At 39.5% G+C, this 16,132-nt stretch overlaps 1 protein-coding gene across 1 annotated transcript in view; it reads right to left on the bottom strand.

Annotated features, from left to right (window-relative positions):
• Positions 1-16,132, bottom strand: part of RNF145 (ring finger protein 145) — a 36,117-nt gene that overhangs the window by 13,367 nt on the left and 6,618 nt on the right. Inside the window, exons 2-4 of the mRNA XM_015876216.2 lie at positions 14,373-14,586; positions 7,232-7,340; positions 1,606-1,697 (exon numbers count right to left, since the gene is read on the bottom strand). Of these exons, the coding sequence (XP_015731702.1) occupies positions 1,606-1,697; positions 7,232-7,340; positions 14,373-14,556 (385 nt within the window). The 5' untranslated portion in view covers positions 14,557-14,586. The remainder of the gene's footprint in view (positions 1-1,605; positions 1,698-7,231; positions 7,341-14,372; positions 14,587-16,132) is intronic.

The following is a 16,132-nucleotide window of genomic DNA, read 5'->3' as shown; positions in this document are numbered from 1 at the left end:
TTACAAACATTTCCTCACTGAAACATGCTGAAGGATTTTGCTGTACCTTGATGTCCTATCATAAGACAGTACATTTAGCACACCTAGAAATCAGGAGAAGAAATAACCTCAGAAGAAGATTTTAGGCATGTAGGAGATGTAGATATTCTGGTAGACCTAACATACTGTAAGGAGTAACCCCATTTAAATCTTTCTGTAGCAGCTGTGAGCAAACAGAAAGCAGCTGAGTTTTGCCATCAGTGCACGGCTGACTAAATCTGTCAATAATCTGATGGAAACCATAGACCTCAATGAAAGGAATTAGGGAAGATTTCTCTTCCGAGTTTGTCTTTGGCTTATACCTAAAATACACATGGCTCATGTGTATTCCAATATCCTCTCAGCAGAGCATATGGTATGGAACAACATCCTTAATGCTGACTTTATTCTCTTCCAAAGTTCATCTGGGAGGGAAGGGCAAGAAGGAGCATAAAAAGCCCAATTCTTCACGATTTCTTTGAGATTTTTTAGGAAAAGGAGTCATCTCCGCCACTAATATAATGATCTAAACGTAGTTTTGTGTTGCTACTCCTTAATGCTTTAATTAGAAATAACCCTGGAACTAGGCTGGAAAATAAAAAAGCTGCCTGTAGTTTTAGGCACACATCCATGAATCTATTCCACTTCTTTTTTTTTCCTTTTTTGTAGCAGTATGATAATACTCATCTATAAAGACAATACAGAATAAATGCTTGCTCAACCACTTCAAAGACAAAAGCGTTACAAACATTACTACTGGAATTTCTATGGTACTTTCCATCCAAGACAATCCAATCATTCTGACTCAGACTGCAAGTCTAAAAAGAACATGGAGACAGAATGCTATGTTTAAGAAGCACAATTCTAGAACTGGTAAACACAGAAGCACTAAATAACACTATTTTTTGAGAGAAACTATATGCTGTCAGTAAGTGACCAGCCACTACAAACTGAAGGGAACTACATACATGAGATCCTTGAATCTCCCTCCTTATGTTCCTCATGCTTTGATGTTTTCACAGGGTAGACAGGGATACAGAGACAAGACTGAAAAGCTTTCTTTTAAGAATACTTCCTATGCTGCCTACTGTGGTAAATCACCTCCTATAAGAACAACTTACTGTGAAGCTTTCACCCAAAGTCCCAGGCATGAATTTAAAATGCTTCTATAAGAACATACTCACCAACCACTCATCCTACTCCAACAAATTATAACACACATTTAGTTTATGACCTTTGGAACTGAAATAAGCATGAACTGCAACAATGTGCATCTTTACAACAGTGTGATAGATTAAGATACCCTTATGAATCTCAAGCATCTGTACCTAGCATTAGATTTTTTAAATCCCCAAGGAGATCAAGAAAATACTTCAATGCTGTAAATAAGGGAGTATTGGTAATGCAGCGGAATCTGGAGAGTCAGGTAGGACACACACAGAACTCCACACCCCTATGTATTAATGAGGATCACAGCTACTAAAAGTGATAAAGAAATTTGAAAACAAGAGGCAAAACATGCCTAGGTTTCAATGAAGAGAATTAGTCAGAACTCTCTCCTGCATCACAAATATTTAAGTCACTCACCTACTAAGGCAGTCATGAAACGATTCATTGAGAGAGGCTCCACATACATTGGCCCTTCATATCCTGATTCCAATTCACTTCTCACGTAATCCCTAAAAAAAAATAAAACCACAAAGTACGTATTAAGATCCTTCTGATTGGACAAGATGCAATTTACTCATCCACACGCATTTAGCTTCAGTGTACGTTACAATTAAGTACATTTCAAAAAGCAATATTAGCATGGCTGTTACAGCAGCCCCACTGACTGAAGGATATAACTGGAGCATGACTTCAGCAACAGGCATATTATCTGTAATTAGACTCACTGTCACAGCCATAGAAGTCCTCTGGGATACCCAAGCTGCTCTTCAGCATGGCCTGAATGAAACTGCTTATTGATGACGTCTCTCAAGCATCATTTCATTTTTAAGTTTCCTTATTAAGTGTTCTTTTTCGTAATTATATGTGGATTTTTTCCTCCACTAGAATCATGTGGAAAGGTCTTCCAATTAAAGGAACAAAAGGTTTTGCATCAAATAATCTCTTTGCGCTGAATTCAAAACTAGCTATGAAGGAACGGTGACAGCCGTGGAAGAGTCAGGGACAGGGCTGCCTCATAATCCCTTTAACCAACAGGGTTTAAAAACCGAGCTGTACTCTGGAGAGCTCAGGGAGACCAACGGGATACCCTCAAACTGATGGAGCACTATTGAAGATACAGTAAGATAATATAAGAATCAGACAGAACATTTGTAACTTCTCTCTGAGATAAGGTGGGGTAGAGGATGAGCTCAGGCAATCAAAGAATGAACTAGGAAATCCTATAGAGAGCAGGCATTTTTCCTGCTGTCGGCAATCATCCATTGGCTCCAATGTAAGCGGGCTAACCTACGTAACAGCAAAGTAAATCAAATATGATCTTCATATGAAGAGCAAACACTTTGCACTTTCTGAAGATAATCCTGGAACAGCACAGCAGTAATTCTCCAGTGGCTCGTTAATCCCCTGCCATGAGACAGCAGGCGATACTCGTGACCCTTTGCATCCAGAGCTCCAGCTCCCTCTTCTGCACTCCCCACATGGCTGCTGCTGCACCTTTGTTATGTACCACCAGCTTCTGAGGCCCCACAGCCTCTGCCAACCCCAACCAGTCACTGGGGCTGCAGCTCCAGAAACGCTGGGCAGATGCCCTCAATCCGACACTGCATGGAGCCAGCAGGGTATTTACTTGAGGGGCGGCACTTCACTTACAGCATAGTCCTTTAGATCAGTGAGGCAAGCCACGTTCATTGGGAACAGATGCAGACAAAGCAGAGCAAGCAAGGCTGGAAATCACAACCAATTTAAGAATTGCTCTTTATATTTCAGGGCAGAAAAAATATGCAAAGGAATACTACTAGAAGCATTCATTTCTCTCCAGAAATATGAAAAAATACTCTGGTTCTAGCATCACTTCAGCACACCAAACTAAGGTATTCACACACCCAATTACAAAAGGCCTCTGGAATTTGAGACATAAATTTCAAGGTACTTAAACAAACACTTCAAAGCCCCTTCTTCATAGTTGACAGTACTGCCTACTCAGTGCAGCTTTTCAAGTGTCACAGTGCATGCAAGGTATGCGGGTACGGGCTCTTTAGACTGTAACCTACAATACAATCAAAAACACATGGGGATGGAAAAGGCAGCTGACAGTTCATCCTAGGTAAAACATTCCCCTTTGTTATCAAGCCAGTGCAAGGGTTTGGTTGGTTGGTTTTCAGTCTTCAAGCATCCACACAGATGCAATCCCTGGGACAAGTCCGGTATTTTTTTTGTTTCCATCTGCAGAAAGCACTTCCAGCATTTGCAAAATAAGCAGGATAATCTATCAGTTACAAATGGAGTAAAAAACACCACCACCATGGATTCCATACACATTTGCAACATGCTGAAGATGGCTTTTTCTATTAGCAATATTATGCTCCATCCTGAAATTGAAGGTGAAAACGATGGTTATTTCTAAACTGCTGGAAGGAAAGCAATGAAGACATCTAACTTCTTCTGCATCTGCTGGGAAACAGGTTACAAAATCATCCAGAACACCAACGGTAGCAAGAAAACCTTACACAACTCAGCTAAGACACCAACAAAGCTGCACTTACAGTCATCTCTTTTATAGCAGGAACATGCCTGGAGATGACCCAAATCCTTTCAAGCTATATTTCTTGCCCTTGGCTGATTCAGTCATTCGCACAGAGGTGTCATACTTGGCTTCATTCTTTAAGTACCTCTCTTTAATTTAGATTTGCACACCTACCAGCTCAGAGAAGCACCCCAGTTTATTTATTTTTTAACAGTATTTATAGACTGTGTCTGAATAAGAAATCATTCTCTTCCCACAAGTACAAACATGGGATCTTTTGGCACAGACACCAATCAAAAGATGCCTGGAACAGCTGCACTGCTGCACAAGATGAGAAGAACAAGAGCCTGCACTCGACTTTGAACAATTAAAGCTGTATTAAACTGCTGCTTTTATGTACATCCGAGAATTGTTCATTTTACTCCAGTAGTGTAAGAAAACGTTAATACAATGGCTGAAACTGTGTTATTGCTGTAGAAAATTAGCATGTAAGAATAAAGCTTAGATCAAATTGCCTGTTCTTCATTCTGTACGTGTATTCCTAGCCTCATTTCATCAAACCGCTGGGCTGTTACATGGACTGTCATGATTAACATTGCTCTATAAAGGTGAAGAGATACAATACAATTGTTAACTGTAACGGAAAGCCAAGAAAGGTCTTCTGTTATTAAAAACACGCTTTGTAATTGACAAGCACAAGACATAGCTGTTATTTTACCTAATTGGGTCATAATGCTGACACTCACTGCTTAATCTTTGCTGTTAACATCAAATACACACATAGTTAAGGTTTTAAATGTGAACAGATACTCTAAAAATTAAAAATGTAAGACAGAATTCAATCTCTTGCTCCCTCCCTTTTCTTCCTTCTTTCCCCCTCCCAACTACCTTCAACCCAAATCTTCTCTAAGCTCCGCCAAGTTCAACATCTGGAATGCAACGATAGCATCAATTAATATAACGTATATTCCATTTTATAGCATACATAATTTTCCAATTGCTTCATTTCTTTTACTCAGTTTTATTGTTGAAATTGAGGGGTGGAGAGGGGAAAATGTGATCCTTTCAAGCAAGACATTCATGCAGCTACACATAAAAGAAAAGTATGTTTTCTATGTCAAGACTGGCAGGGCTGCTTTTTAAAGCTGACTTCTTTTTTTTCCTTAAACAGATGGTGAATTATCTCTACCCAAATTGCTAGGCTAACATGTGATGTATAAATGCAGTGCCACCATGGACTCTCCAAGCGCTCACAAACACTAGCTAATCAATCCTTACACATGAAGGTAATTCCTGGTTTTACAGCTGAGGAAGCAAATGCTAAGAAGTGTCTTGTCAAGGTCACAAAGATCCAAAGTCTGAATCAGAGTTTAACTATACCATTCAGATCTTATTCCTAGACTTGCAGCTGAACCACAAGCTATTTCTGGGCTGGAAAAACAGCACTGAAGGCTGCAGTCTTTCAGCAGCTCAGAATTTCCAGGACGCTGCAGAGTCACAAGTGCCAGCTGATTCTGGTCTTGTTCTAAAATCTGCATTAACCAAACTGGCCTCGCCTCAAGATGGGATCTCTTCATCTGTTTTAAATAGCCTCCCAACTGCTAGTGTGTGCAAGCAGCACACAGTGAGCAGATTTATTAGCAAAAAAAAAAATCAGGAAGAGCCTGCACACATGAAAACTGTACATCTCACCATGATCAGTCTGCTGAATAGAAACATCAGTTATAATTGGATAGCATCGTTAATAAGAGGCCTAGCTCCAAAAACAAGAGTGTTGTTACACTATCCTAGTTTCATTATGAAAACTAAATGGATTGAGAGATTCTTTGGAAAACCTAATTCAGGTTGCATTCCCCATGTTATACAAAGGCCGTTGCAGAGCTCCCCTTGAGCAGCGCCTCTTTTCAGACCAGGCTGTCTTATATCTAGGGAATGGATAAGCTCGCTCAGAAGCACTAGCTACACTTGTTTTTTTAAGTATCTAGGGAATAGTGCTGGACTATTTGAATCTCAGACATCTTTTAATTAAGTATTTTTGTGCCACTTGATGAAAGATTTAATTAAAGTCTTCACTAATACACTCCAGAAGCATCAAATACAGAAAGCTCAGTACAAATGCACCAAACAGACCAAGCAATAGTTATCCAACATATTTCAATGAAGCCTTTAAATCCCAAATCTCAAAACACAGTAACACAATTCACACTATGGAAAAAAACAACTACAAAAACCACATTAAGGGATAGCACTACATTTATCAAACAAAATCCATACCACCTCTCTTTGACTTGAAAGATTCAAAGATCAAAAGTGGCATAAGGATCTCTGGCTCTAAATGTTCTGGACCAAAGCCCTATATCTGATGGGTTTCTGGTACCAGTTGTATTCTCACTTCAATACAAATACAATAAATAATGTTTAGGTTGCTTTTTCTAACAAGTGAGCCCTTAGAAACACACACAGACTTTATCTGTAAAAACTGAGGACTCCACTGAGGATGATAAAAAAAAACCCTCTTTCCTTCCTACCCAGTGAATATGAGGTCTAATTTCTCTCTTGCACCTTCATCAGTTCAGGAAATTATTAACTGAAACTCTGTCAACTATAAGAGTTGCACACCAAGTTACTACAAAACCTTCATGAACACTTCACTGCACTTCCCCTGAGCTGCAGAGTACTCAAACGTTCCAGCAAGTGTTTTAGCACAACAATTTTGATGCAGAAATAACAAACCTATTACTTCACTTAAATCAATCAGAAGCACATTCTTTAATGTTTCCCATCAGCAGGAACCAAAATAAATCAGGCTTAAGTCCACATTTACAAAACTTCCCATGTAAAGACATTAATGTGAGGATGCTCTCTTTGGTTCCAATTTAACATCTTGTCAGTAGAAAAGTTTACATTGGCTTTCAACAGATTTAACTCTGGCCAAACGAGGATGATCTACTTTGTCTCGCCTTTCTCAGAGTCATCCAGCCTATATCTTTGTGTTTCAGATCCAAAAACCTTTCTTTTTGCTTTCATTGTAAAATATATTACACAAAAATGAATTTAAGAATAAATTCCACAACTACTTCACATTTAATACCCTCCATAGCACTACTTTCTCTCTTCTTGCATGTGCCAGGAATTTGAAGGTAACACTCTGTTCACTTGGTAAGATGCCTCAATGTTGAAAGCATGTTAATTAAGCCACTGAGTAATGGGTTGCTACATCACAGGTCATATTTAGTCCTGCAGTGTTTTCTTTCCTCAGATTAATGAACATTATACTCTGTAGAAAAACAGCTAAAAACTCCTCTTAAGTCAACACAAATACACCAGAACAAGTTGACAGCACATTTAATTCCATCGGCTTTTTAAGATAAACAACAGCATGATACATTCAGTTATCTGGCATAAGAAAAAGCCTCCAGAAAACCAGACCTTCCCCAATTTGCAGAAGCTATTAACAAAGTATCCGTTATACTCTTAACTCTCAAATGAAGCTAACAAAATTAACCCACTTATTCCTACCTGGAAATCTGGTGCCCAGCATACAGCAGCAGTGCAGTCAGAAAGTACAGGTAAAGCTGAACAAGGTGTTGCCTTGGTAAAGTTAGGAGTACAACACTTAAGATGTAACCTGTAACAGAAAGCAGAGTTTGAGGTTTCAAAAAAAAAAACTACTACCTAACCCCATAGTTCTTAAAATATGACCTAGCACTCAAGTTAACCAGATGTCTTCAATTATCTTTGCTTCCAATTGGGTCATAAAACTTATGCATTTTTATTTTCCTCTCATCAAAACACACAGCACACTGAAACTGCTTACTTCTGCCCCCAAAAGCAGAGACAGCTCCACCAGTTAGTTACATCCAGACAGCAAGGGATTGACTCGATCCCACAGTATTTTAGCAAGACACTATCTAAACTAACATAACAGGAAAAGGCTTAGGTGTCCCTCTTTCAAATGAAAATAACTTTCAGTGTAACAGAAAAAGAAATCTATTCATCCAACAAACTCAATTATGAGATGTCAAATATCCTTTACTTTAAGCAAAGAACGTACACTGCGCGTGCCCACAACTGAGGTAGACAGACACAGGCTCTTCTCCATTCTAATAACATTAAAGCACATTGAAGGCACCGGGGCTCTGTGAAACAAGGTGATGGCACAACTGAGTGTTTGTGGGCACTGACAGCAGCTGTTACTTCACTGCCTGTTGGTATTTAGTAAAACTGTGGGAAAAGATTGAATGCAGGTAAAGCTCCAGCTTCCAAAAACACAGCCTGGCTGCTCAGCAGCTTGCACAACCAAAAGAACATAGATCTTTCTTTTTCTAACTGCTCTCATTATTTTATTAACTCAATACCTCAAAGTGCACTCCACAAACGGGCAGTGTTTGCCCATCCTCTTCACTTTCCAGCCACTCGGGAGGTCAAAGACCCATAGTGTGGTGCCTGTACTAATCTCTATCCCTGAGCTTTCCAACACAATGCAGCAAACTCATTCTCTTTCCGAAGGTCAACTGAAGTCCAGATTGAACTCTCAAAGGTGAGACAGCTACTGTAACACAATATATTCCTACACTTACATTGATAAAGATACAATGTCAAAGTATTTACGTAGAAGTATTTCAAGGCAACTTAGCAGGTCCCACTAGTAACAAGCAGCCCCAAAACTCTGCCAATACTCAGGTCTTCAAGGTGACTTGCAGTACACTCCTAGAAAAGCCATCAGGATGCCCAAAGTAAAACTGGCTCTCAAAACAACTGCAGGCATTTTTAATACTGAGTCCTTGCTGCATTCACAGCCTTCCCTTCATTGCTTTAGTAGGGACTAGTCTGTTTGGCACAGCCACGCCTCACTCCAGCCCTAGTCCAACCTCCCCAAACCTTTCTCACTCAACACAGCCCGTGACTCACCTTCAGGTGGAGGAGAACTAAATGGAGTTTGTTATGCAGTCTCTTCTACTCTATAAATAGTCCAAGAATACTTGTTTACTGTATCTGCATTTAAGCTCTGCCATCTTCTTTACCTTATTCAGTCACATGAAAGGCCACTTGGTTATGAACTTGAAAGGTGCTGGGATAATTTATGTAGAAGAACAACTTTTCAGGGGGCAGCAACTACAGCACAGCCACGTTACACAGCAGTATTTTAAAGTGACTGAAGTTCAATCTTCTCTGTGAGCACTAACTCAAACATAGGAGGATGCACTGAAGGGATGAAAAAAATCTAATCACAGAATAGAAGATATGAAAGCTACTGTCCCATCTGCACCTTTCACACAGATGACCTGCAGGCAGCACAGGGAAAAAGCTTTAAGGATGAAAGTTGCCACTCATGAGTTTGAGCCAGAATTTAAATACTTGTTTTGAAATTGCCTCTATTTACTCTGTTACATTTTGAAGGAGTTTCTTTTCACTCCCATTTACAGCTCCATCTTATAACCTCACTAGAGATTCTGACACACTTGATACTGCAATATTTGCATTCTTGCTGCAGAGGCCCTATTCCCAAAGTGGTACCAACCTCATTTTTATCTACAATGTCACTGCCAAAAAAAGAAAGCAAATACTTCATTACCAAACTGGCTCATTGCAGAAGGAAGATGAGCTCGAATTCAGACATACCAGCAGCAATATTCTTTTCCCTTTCTTTTTGCTTTGACTAATGATGTAATTAGTACATGGCATAAATGAGATTCTACTTCAAAACAAAGGACCAGGAAATGAAATTTCTCACAGCTGCTTTCTCATCTAAATTATTACATTGTTTTCACTTGAATCTACTCCGTCAGAAGAGAACACAGTATTGAAAACAGACATTTCTTTTGGGGAAGGATCTCAAGGATTTACAACTTCAGGAACAGTCATGCTGGTGGGTAACATTTGGCACGGGTTAACAGTATCTGATTTGGCCCACATTAAAAAAGCAGAGATCCACTGCTGAGCACCTATTTGGCAGCAAAAGGAAGCAGAGAGCTTCCACCACCTTTTCTGCAAGATGGGACTGGTTCAGACACTGCTGGAGAAAACAAATAAACTAGAAAAGCTAAGTTTAACATTTCTAGACAAGAACACAGGCATCAACTGGCTCATGACCTCATTTACAACGTGTTGATTCAGCTGGATGAAAACCCCTCACTGTGCAGTGCTCATTGTTACAGTAAGCACAGCTCACAAACTGCCGTTCAGCAGTCTCTGCTTGCTTCCCACCAAGGTGTTTCCCAGCTTCCTTCACCCCGTGTTACCTCCTTCTCCACTCAGGTGCCTGAGCTTTATTAGCAAGCTGCATACAGTGGAGGCTTCCAGAGCATGATCAAAGGCACAACGCATCCTCTTTATGAACCATTTTAGTGCTCATTTGCATGATTACAGATCCCTCGTGTCCACTTCACGTTATTAATCTAAGTTTCCTACAGGGTTAGTTGAAAAATGAGAACTCTGCAGATGAAAGCCAATTCAAGAGTTCATAGCATTTCTTAATAAAACCAAACCATCTCTTGGATTCTGCTTCAGCAGAGGCTTGTCAAGGAAACACCACTCACAGAAGAAAAGCAGCTGCTTATGTTGGATACTACAAAGGAAGGAATTCAAATCTTTGAGCGCCAGAAAGTAATAGCTTGAATTGTACCAGAAAATTTATTTGGAGGGACCTATCTTCCTGCTCAGCTCCCAATGAGGATAAAGGGCACATCCTACAATGCCCTGCAAAGCAGCGACCTGTGAGCCACTGATCACCATCAAGACTCTATCCTGGCTCCACGCAGGATCAGAGCATCACCAAGTCAGCCATTTCATTTTAGCCTAACTCTTGCCTGTCCCCATTTCAGACCTGGCCACAACACACAAGCATCAAGCACAGGCAAACTTCTGAAAGACTGTACTTTACGTAGTAGAAGCAGGATAACAACTTGCACTTTTATCCCCAATGAGTCTAATTCTTAGGATAACCATTCACACCAGAACTATTTAGACAGAGATTTTATAAATTGCCTACCTACCTAAAAATGTCTATTTCAAAAGCAGACAGTTTTGAAAAGGTGCTCTTTAGAACCCCTGCTTGGTAAGGAATGATGCAGAAGTTACCAAACTCCTGTGGCCACACTGATGGCAGACTGGCTCAAGTCCAGAAGGAGCCACAACAGCCACTTATTTTTAGGTCAGGAGAGAAGAAAAACTCTTATACGTCCTCAGCTTCCTCACTCTCCCACTCACCCAGAGCAGCTGAAGACAAATGTCGCACACTCCAAGAAGTTTTGTATGTTGAACCAACATGGTATTTTTGCCTTTGAGAAAAATACTTTGAAAAATTAATTCTATGCTGAGAAAACACATATCTAAACCTACTCGTGCACAAGAAAATTAGTATTTACCCAGTCATGGCAGAGTGCAACTATAAACAGAGATCTGAAATCATTACAAGCATCTGCATATCTCAGTGAAAATAATTGCAACAAAACAATTTACTCATTACTGGGGTACTGCCATCAGTTTCAACAGATGTTTCTTGAATTATTAAATATGTAACAGATTGGGTGTTTGAAATATAAATAACCCAAGAACTGAGTTCCTTACAGAGACTTGCAGTTATGTTAGAAGACACAAAATGGACTTGAGGTTCTAGAACTGCTCTATCATTCATGGGCTGCTTCTGTAACACAGCACACATACTGGTCAGAGTTCCGGCACGAATTACAACCAGGGAGAACCTGAACAATACTTGCAATTGAAAACACGGCTCTTAACTCTCTCCTCATAAAAGACACCACAAGAAACAGAATCTATGCAAATAAAAGACCTTCCAATCAATGCATAATAGTTCAAAGAAAGTGGGCAGACCAAGAAAAACAGCAACCAGCTACCATCAGATGGCAGCATCTTCAGGCTTCTCCTGCCCCAGGTCTCTTTGCTGAAGGCCTTATTCCAAACAAGTAGCTCACACCTGGTCAGTGATGTGACCAAACAATTAAGGTATTAACCATAAACATCAACAAACTGCAATTATAAACAGGGTTGGGAAAGATGACACACGTTCTACTTATTCAAAGTATTTAAAATGTTTTTTTGAGTTTCCCAGATTTCATTATTGTTGTTATGACAAAGAATACAACTAAAGATAGCAAACTGCTCTTATTTTTATTCTTAGTTAAGAAAACAGTATGTACTTAGCATACTCCTGTGCCTTTCATATGACAGTGATTTAGTTCCAAGTCAAACTGATTACAGGTTAAGTACATGACTGTTTCCATTTAACTTCAGAGCATTTTGAGTTAGAACAAAAGAGCATTACTTCACCCTTCAGAGGAAGAAGTTACATGGTTTCATTAGCTTCCATCATCTGTATCAAAGAAATATAAGTAACTCTCCACTTAGAGCTACACTAGAGCATAGAAAAAAAACACTGAAGTCTACTGTAGCAATGTGCTAGCCTACACTAGGTACTAAGCTTGAAATAGAAAGCCATTTTAGCTAGCACTTAGGGTACTTAACTTACATAAAACAATTTTAATGAAGTGTTAACAAAACCACATTATACCTTCAAAAGAGTTGTGGACAGAAGCTAGTTCCTTTTCTAAGTTTCCCCCTCCAGTCCCCACCTCCAGATCTCTGTACTTGGTAGCAGACCTCTAGAACCACCAGTGATACTGCAGCACACAGTGTGCAGACATCACATGCTGTGCATGTTGAAGACTACTGCAGGCCACACAGAAGCCTTTCAAAGTTCTGGAACAGTAACCACGGTGCTAACCAACAGATTAAGCTTAGAGGAAATTTGCAAAGTAATTTTGTTTATACTAAATTAATCTGCCTACATTCAAAAATTCTAAGCAGAAATTTACCTCTGCTATTTGCAATGCTTTACATGTTTATATAGTTACATTTCATGCAGCTGAACTTACTGCTTCATGAAATGGTATAAAAGAGGAAAGCTGAGCAGACCGCATCCTAGAGGCTTTTATGGCTTTCTCAGTACTGCTATCTGAAACGTGAGTCACACCAAAACATATCACCTCACCTGACCAAACACAATCAGCCTTTAAAACTCTGAGTGAAAGGGGTGGCCTTGGTAACCTCCAGCTGGATCCTTATTGCTGGGAAAACATTCACTCTAAAAATGAGTAAAATCTACCAATCGTTATATAGCTCTCTTATCAAATTGTTCCTTAAACATCTACCGGAGATAGGCATACCTGATCTCTTAAGCTGTTACAAGCACTTCCATGATATGGCACCTTATCTTAAAAGAAATTCAGTAATCACTTTATATTACAAAGCTGCTGCCACGTTTGCTGATACTGTATTTGCTGATACTGTATTTGCTTACAGCAAACATGAAATATTTTATTTTACAAAACAGATCAGCACACTGAAAGACATCCACAGCAAACTGCTGCTCAGATCACATACTAACAGTTAATTTCCCTCAACATATCTTCAAAGAACCTTCATTTCCCAAACTGGTAGGAAAGTATTTTATTTTAAAAACTCAATTTATATATTCTGATGCGTTATTTTAATTAGGATTATGTAAGCTGATGCAACTAAATCTACAGAGAACATTGCGTAGACATGAAAGTTGATGTAGCCCAGCCACACTGGTATCCCTAGCCAATTAGAAAGGAGCCTTAACAAAGAAAGCCTCGTGTTTTGAATGACAGTAAATAAACTCCCAAAAAGACATTTAATGGGTTGAAAATAAAAAGTCACACTTCTGCAGTCAGGATTAAAACACTGGACAAACCACATTAAAAAAAAAAGAAAGAAAGAAAAAAAAAAAGACCTCTAACAACTTAACTAAAGGGTGTTTTCTTCAGTTGATCCCAGTACATCTTTATCCTCTAAGTCATCCACAAGAAACAGTGCAGAATGGGATAATTATACGGCAGCCACTTCTCCCAAAGCTAGGCAGCACTCATGCTGATTGTTATTGGCTCTCAACCTTAACAGTCTTGATCCGATCCCTAATTAACCCCATGTGCACTCACTAGATGAATCACATACCCACCTGGAGAGCAGGTCCCAGAACAGCAATCCTTTCATCTCCTGAAAGCAGACTTCTAGCATTTCAGAGCTAGACTTGCAGGGCAAAATTGAAACCTCAGCTCCTTGAACCGTGTTAGTAATTTTGTCCATTTATCTGCCATGCAGGACTTGTTACACGCTCTAATCGACTCAGAGCATATATACAGGTCATAAGGTTGTATGCTGAGGGGCCAAATCCACACAGCAGTAAATACCAACTTTCTGGTGCCATGGTCGCAGCTCGAAGCAGGCAACCTTTGCTCTAGTCTCTTCCTTAGTGCCAATGACTTAAGTTACAACACTTCTTGTCTGCACAGCATTTCACTGCAGCTTTCTCAATAGTCAGATGCATCCAGCATCACTGTGCTGTTCTCTCAAAGCATCAATACTGTTCCCAGGCATTAATTTTACCCTATTTACATATCAAGGCTAAATAACAAAGCTGAAGACCCTAGACAGGATTTCTTTACTGCTAACATAAACAGCCCCTTACATTAATTACAGTGCTGCTGATTACTTCTATTTCCATGCAATTTGTTGTAATCAATATATTACCATACCATTATACATTTCTTAACAAATTTGAAGCAAACAAAAATGGTATTTACTAGTAGTGTCTTCTCCTGAATACAAATTCACTTACCCACATAATGCATATTAAGGGCCAAGTACTTGTACTGGAAGAGAGGGTTGTTGTGCAGGCTGCTTCTTTGGATCTGCTGGAAGAACGAGCTGACATCCCATCTGTACAAGACATCCAACAGCATGATGCTTGGGACCCTCAGGGCCACATTTAATACTGCCTCCAACTTCTCTTTCGCAGCCATTCTCTTCCCTTTCAGTGAACTGGCAGCAGACTGTAAATAGCACAAGACAGGAGAGTAATCAAATCAATCTCACTGAACAAACAGCTATTAGGCTTTGTGAACATATGAATGGGGCTTCCTGTATGGCCACAAGTGACTAAATGAATCCACTGACTTCAATTCAATTTCAGGCAGGCAGCTTCTATTTTTGCTATATATAAGTCAATTCGATGGACATTTTCCACAGGGGGGGCCGGTTATTGACACAATAAAAATGGTCAGAATGTACACCAAATAAACCTTCATTCTTATCTGCACTAATTCAGAGAGTGTACACAAGATACCACATAAACACCAACATGATAAACTTTAAAAAGCAAATAGCAATAAAAGTCACAGAGCCCTGCCAATGAGTTATTCTATTTCTACATACAGATCTGTAACTCTCAAACAAAATAATCACCGACTAAGACTTGTGAAAACATTTTAGATTCATTTCCTCAATGCAGACTAAAATGATTTTTAAAATCAGTTCAATCGTTGGAAAATCATTGAGGACATTCATTGACCTCTATGATTTTATACACTTATGGACTTCGAGGCAATTTTGAAGATTAAGATGAGGAACAGAACTATTCTACTTATTCTAATGTAATTTACTGCAAGGAATCATATTTAAAAAAAAAAAAAGAAAAAAGATTATATCCTCTCTCCAGAGAACTGGAAGGTAATTGAGTTGTGGAGGTTGAAGTTAGAGAAGACAGATGATGCAGGACAATGAAGGGCTTTTCTTTTTGCCTTTTTTTATTTAATTCACCCTTCTTTCTCTTTCAAAACAGATATATATAGATAATATACATATGTATATATATACATATGTATATATATACACCTACAGTGATCCACAGTAGCATCTCAAAGGCTGACCACCAACAGAACCATTCTAAAGAGCAGAAGGATCACTTTCCACATCCTGTCAGAGCATTGCTTTCAGCTGAGACCAACAGCTGCTCCTAAAAGCAAAGTACTGCCTCAACCCCTCGCCCACCTGGGAGTAGCACTGCCCCCAGGCTGGGTACATGAGCCACCAGCTACACACACTGTATAGAAGCAGAGAAGCAAAGTGTTTAAAGCCAAGGTGGGGAGGATCCCAGCAAGCATTTATCCACCAAAATGAAAACTATTGCCAACAACACACTGTAAGCAGCTGAGTTCAGGACTAATTTGTCTAATTGGACTGACTGCAATTGGGAATCTCTTCTTATAAGGGGGACAACCACATTCCCGACACAGAAACAGAAAAATGTGCATTTGGAACTGTGCTTTTTAAAAGAATTTTTGCAAGATTTTCTTCAAGTGGTTATTGTGCAAGATTTAAAAACACAAGACGGAAGCACAGCACTAAAGGAAGTCCTGCTCATATATACACAGAAACCAAAAATATTTCCTACAACTCATACATAACCATCATGTGAAGCTTCGGTCACGCTGCCATGGACAAGATGCTACCAGGAACCACTCACACACACCTGAAGCCACACAGACACGATAACAACATTAATTCAGCCCAACAAGTCAGGGCAGATCAGAAGCGAGG

Source organism: Coturnix japonica, chromosome 13 (genome assembly GCF_001577835.2).
Source record: "Coturnix japonica isolate 7356 chromosome 13, Coturnix japonica 2.1, whole genome shotgun sequence".
In the NCBI taxonomy this organism is placed as follows: Eukaryota; Metazoa; Chordata; class Aves; order Galliformes; family Phasianidae; genus Coturnix; species Coturnix japonica.
The sequence above is the reverse complement of the archived record's forward strand: the minus strand, read 5'-3'. Positions and strand labels throughout refer to the sequence as shown.